The sequence below is a fragment of the Juglans microcarpa x Juglans regia genome, chromosome 5S, assembly GCF_004785595.1.
Source record: "Juglans microcarpa x Juglans regia isolate MS1-56 chromosome 5S, Jm3101_v1.0, whole genome shotgun sequence".
NCBI classification, from domain to species: domain Eukaryota; kingdom Viridiplantae; phylum Streptophyta; class Magnoliopsida; order Fagales; family Juglandaceae; genus Juglans; species Juglans microcarpa x Juglans regia.
This window is the reverse complement of record NC_054603.1, coordinates 21,135,690-21,141,325: the sequence shown is the minus strand read 5'-3', so window position 1 is coordinate 21,141,325 and position 5,636 is coordinate 21,135,690. Positions and strand designations below refer to the sequence as shown.

Below are 5,636 nucleotides of genomic sequence, written 5' to 3'. Positions count from 1 at the left end.
ATGATGCGGATATGAAGCTAAAACCAGGGAGGGATGTATGCGTATGGCAGCCCACAGTTAATGGAAAATTTAGCACCAAGTTTGCTTGGCATATGGTGTGAAACAAGGTGAGAGTTGTGCATGGAAAAAATGGTTGTGGAAAAATTGGGTTCCAAAGAAGATGTCTTTCTTTGTTTGGCCAGCTAAGAAGAAGGCTGTTTCGGTAGATGGCATCATTCAGCAGCTAAGCTTACCGATTATTTCTAAGTGTGAATGTTGTGAACAGTCAAAAGTGGAGACATTGAATCACATTATGTGGGGGAGTTGGCACTCAAAAAATATGGCAATTTTTTGCGACATCTTGTAGAATGAGAGTTCCACAGATTCGAAACTGGGCGGGCATGATGAGCTTTTGGTGGCAGCGAGCTTCCATGTCTACGCAAGTTGGCTTGCTTCCGGGGGCTCTCCCTATTGCTATCTCTTGGACTCTATGGAGAGCTCGATGTGCGGCTAGAATGGAAGGTATGAACTTTAATTTGGATGCTATCATTCGATCTATTAAAATTTTAATTGCTGATATGTCAAGCAAGATAAAGCATTTTTGGTGCCAAGGCCCATTGGATCGGGTGATTTTGGACGAGCTAGGTTGTTCAATTATTCCGATTGTCACAAGGAAAGTTGAATTAATTGCATGGCGGCCACCGGAGCGAGGACAGGTAAAGTTGAATGTTGATGGAGGTTCTTGTGGCAACCCAGGTATTTCAGGTGGGGGAGGGATTATTCGTGATGATCAAGGTGGAGTAGTGGCTGGTTTTGCTCACAATTACGGTCATGCTACTAATACCATTGCAGAGTGTAGAGCTCTCCTAGATGGGCTTCGACTGTGTAGGCAACTGGGGTTGAGAGATGTTTTGGTAGAGTCAGACTCAATGGTCATAGTTGGATGGTTTCTTTGGAAATTTTGGGAGGAAATTACAACTATGGTTGGGGAGCTTAATGTTCGGTTTCGGCACATTTTTAGAGAATTGATATGGCAGTAGACTTTCTAGCTAAACAAGGGATGTGAGGAGCCATTTTAGATTTTTATGATGATTCTTCCATGCACGGGCTTATTCGGGGTATCATACGTATGGATAAACTTGGAATTCTTTTTCTTAGATGTTGATTTTGATTGGTTTAGAGGAAATGTTTTGGGTTTGTTGGAATTTTATGCCTGAGGCTTAGGAACTCAGGGTGTTTGTTGTTTTTGGGTATTCCTCTGCCATATGTGAGGGTTTTATAATAAAAATGGGAAGGGTCACTATTGGACATGTGACCTCAGCTCTTCTTGAAAAAAAAGGGAGTCTTGGCACATGCAAAAGAGATCTCCAAACAAAGGTCGAACCTCAAGCTCCCATTTTAGCTAAATAATTAGCCGATGCGTTTCCTTCTCGATAAACATGAGTAATAACAAAATCCCCACCTTCAAACAATCCCATAGCCTCCTCCCAAAAATCTTCTAAATACCACACTCCACAATGCTTCTTCTGAATCCAAGATACACAAACCAAGGAATCAGACTCAAGGTCCACCTGATGCGTCCCAAAGCACGACAATATTTTAACCCTATTAACAGTGCCTTCAACTCAGCAAGGTTATTGGATCCCACCCCAAGATAGCACGAAAAAGACAACACCATATCACTACGCAAGTCCCGAATTACTCCCCCTGCGCCTAAACTCCCCGAGTTACCGAGAATACACCCATTTATATTCAATTTAAATCTTCTAAGCCTAGGCTTCACCCAACAAACAAGTTTAACCTGCACAGATTGAATCGGAATAATTTGAATATTCAAATCTCTCAACCCGTCGGCAAAGGTAAACTTTGTAAGTTTAGGCAAATTAGTTTGCACTTTCCTTAGCCACACACAAATAGACCTCCAAAGCTCCATCGAGATGCATTTGCCTTGCATCCTTGCCTTACACCTGCATTGCTACAACTTCCAAATAAAAATAGAAGGAAGAAGACCCAAAATAGAGACGCACATCTAAACCAAAGAAGCACCAGCTCAAACCAGCATTTATTTGGGTCATAAGGAATGCCCAAGATAACAGAAAACCGCTTCCATATCCTGGAAGCCAAATCACCTGCAACCAAGACGTGATTTAAATCCTCATATCTTCCTAGCTCACAACAATTACACTTGGAAGTAATAGGAATACCAACTCTCCGCAATCTATCATCATCACTTAAACTGTTATGAAAAGCCTTCCACATTAATACGGAAATTTTTTTAGGTAAAGATTCGTGCCACACCCACTTAGCCCAAGACGCAGCTGGTGTAGTAACCTGAATACATTGCCATGCACTTTTGGTGGAGAAGCCGCCATCTTTATTATGAAGCCAAACAAGCAAATCTTGACCAGATTTTTGAGCACCCAAAAAACTACAATTTTTTTTGTATTCCCACTAGCCTCTCTAATACTTCAATGTCCCAACCATTTTCAATTCTTAAGTCAGCCAACATCAACTTTGGTTCTTCCACCACAGGAAAAGAATTAGCAAGAGGACCTTCATTTAGCCAATGATCCCACCAAAAAGAAATATTCCCATCCCGGACTCTCCATTTCGAATTTTCTAACACCGTCGGAATGCACTTCACCACTATCCTCCAAAACCTCTAGCCTTTTTTTGGGGTCTAATAAAGAAACATGATTATCCCAATATATTTAGAGCGAAAAAATTGTGACCAAAGATCAGTCATAGTCATAACCTTCCATGCAAATTTCATATAAAGAGAAGTCTGAACCTCATCAAAATCACAAAAGCCAATTCCCACCTCATTAGTTGGCTAGCACATCGACTTCCACGCAACCCATTTCTTTTTTTCCTTTCCATATTTTTCACCCCAAAAAAATGAACTAAAAAGCCTGTTTAGATTTTTCAAAGTCCGTTTGGGCAATTGAAGGATAGACATAATATGTATAGGCATACTAGCTAACACATGTTTCAACAAAATCAACTTGCCAACAGCCGAGAGACACTTTAACTTCCACCCCCACGTTTCTTTCTCACCCGATTGAAAATAGGTTCTAAATGTAAATTAGTAAGCCTCCCATTGACAATAAGTGCACCAAGACAAGTAAAAGGAAAGGTACCTTCGATAAAACTTGTGATATTGATAAGCTCCCTCTTCCGCCCTGTTGAAAACTGCTTAGCAAAATATATGGCTATTTTCTCCTTACTCACTTGCTGCCCAAACCAAGACTCATAAGTCCCAATAACCTTCATCAATTCTCTCATCAATTTCTTCCCGCCATTAGAGAAAATAACTACATCATCCGCATAAAGAAGGTGAGAAACAAGAGGCGCACCTTTTGGATGAAAGAAAATTTTTATATTGCCACACAAAAAATTCTTCTTTAGTAAGTGAGAAAACACTTCTTCCATAATGATAAAAAGATATAGCGATAACGGATCACCCTGCCGCAAACCCCGACCTCCTTGAAAAAAATCCCGAGACGTGTCATTCATCATGATTGAATACCAAGGCGAGCCAATACAATTCCTGATCAATGCATTGATAGAAGGAGAAAAAACAAAAGCTGCCAGCACATGCAAAAGAAACTCCCACTCCACCCTATCATATGCCTTAGCCATATCAAGTTTTAAAATAACATTTCCACCCATAGCCTTCTTAGTAAGAGAATGAACCATTTTCTGTGTAAGGCTAAAATTATCGAAAACACTCCTACTTGGAATAAACGCACACTGCTCAGAGGAGATCAAAGAGGACAATACAGGCGCAAGCCTCGCCACCAAGACCTTATAACAGATGTTGTAAAACACAGAACATAAGTTGATAGGCCGGAAATTGTCAAAACCCGTCGGCTGAGCCACTTTTGGAATAAGCACTACAGAAAAAGCAGTATAGAATCTGGGAAGAGGAAACCCCTCAAAAAAATTCTCTTACCGCCTCCACCACCTCCGAACGTACAACATCCCAACAAGCACGGTAAAATCCTAACCTGAAACCATCGGGCCCCGAACTACTCTCTATGGGAATACTGAAGACTACTTGTTTCTCCTCTTCTTCTGTGGGCAATGAACAAAGTCTCAAATTATTGCTCAAGTCTAGTAACACCACACATTTAGATTGCCCCAAGAATTCCATGAAATATTGCACGGCACCATCATGAATTTCAAGAGGTAATTTTAACGTGATCCCATTCGGAAGACTCATCTCCACAATCCTTTCTTGCTTTCATTTGTTCAAAATAGCATGAAAATCCCGAGAGTTTTTATCACCATGTCTCCACCATCTAACCTTAGCACACTGAGCTAACCGAACATCCTCATGGTGCATCCAGGTATCCAACTCCATTTTTGAAGTGATCAGGTCGAGCTCCGCCTCTTCTTCATACCGCATCTGTAGCTTCTCTCCCAGTCGCTCAATACTCTTTTCCAACTCCTAAATGTGCCCACTTGTCCATCCAAATACTTCCTTATTCCATCCTTTCAGAGCTACTTTCACCCTTTTTAATTTTGTAACAAGTTTCAAGAGACCACTGCCAGCATCAGATTGTTCCTAAGCCTCTCGTACGCATCTATTAAAATCAACATGATCCACCCACATTTGCTGAAAATGGAAAGGTGACGACCCACTCCCTTCAACATTCTTCACTAGAGAAATGACCATAGGGGCATGGTTGGATGAGGTACGAGGCAAATATCTCATAACTGAGTTCGGAAAAGCATCAAAAAAATTCTGATCAGCCAAAGAACGATCCAATAGAGCCCAACTGCGAGAATGAGCGGCATGCCCATTGCACCATGAGAAACTCTTACCCAAGAATTTTAATTCCTGTAATCCGCAAATGTGGATCCAAGAATTAAACTCCTCCATAGCCACCACAGGCCGTGATCGACCACCACGTCTCTCCCCATCAGAAGCAATAATGTTAAAATCCCCTGTTACTAGCCACGACACACTTGAATTACTCTCCCTGGCAAGGTCAACCCACAACTCACGTCGTTGCTCATAAGAGCATTTAGCATAAAAAAATGAAATTTTACACTTCATCCCACCATCAGTCACAAGAACAGAAATTTGTTGAGTTCCACGGCTTACCATACTCACATTAACTTCTTTCATCTACAAGATCCACAATTTACCATCCCAAGCACCATTCGAAAAACCACAATAAAATCCGAGTACTTTCTTAATGTCATCCAATTGTTCATCCCGTAAAAAAGGCTCTGCTACCGCAACAACTTTCGATTTATACACTTGCACAAGCTTTTTCAACCTACTTCGAGAAGATCTTACCCCTCTAATATTCCAATACAATATTGAACTAATCATAAATTCAGTTTAGAAGACTGGGTAATAACCCGTTTACTGTTACAAACTTTCATGGCTATGTCCTCTCCCTTTTTCTTCACTAGATTAGGCATTTCAGAGTCAGAGACTACATCTTTATTCGGTACCCGTTTCCTTCCACTATCTCCGTATCAGATAAACTGGCCAACTGATCAGCCATATCACTGCCATCCCCATTCAACACTTGCTCAGCGGCTTGCCAAGCACACAAACTACCTTATACATCACTGGAATGGTTCACCATGATGGAAACAAGAGTCTCCTAAGCCACATCCACATGATTTGATCTTAA

General features: G+C 41.1%; 1 protein-coding gene across 1 annotated transcript; it reads left to right on the top strand.

The window, feature by feature from the left end:
- The first annotated feature begins 557 nt into the window (after window positions 1-557).
- LOC121267192 (14.7 kDa ribonuclease H-like protein) lies at window positions 558-1,019 on the top strand. Its single transcript, XM_041171053.1, has one exon. The coding sequence runs from the start codon at window positions 558-560 to the stop codon at window positions 1,017-1,019; it is 462 nt and encodes a 153-aa protein (XP_041026987.1).
- The last annotated feature ends 4,617 nt before the right edge of the window (window positions 1,020-5,636 follow it).

What these genes read in the sequence shown, in the direction of transcription:
- LOC121267192 (XM_041171053.1), top strand. Translation starts at nt 558, where the DNA reads ATGTCAAGCAAGATAAAGCATTTTTGGTGCCAAGGCCCATTGGATCGG.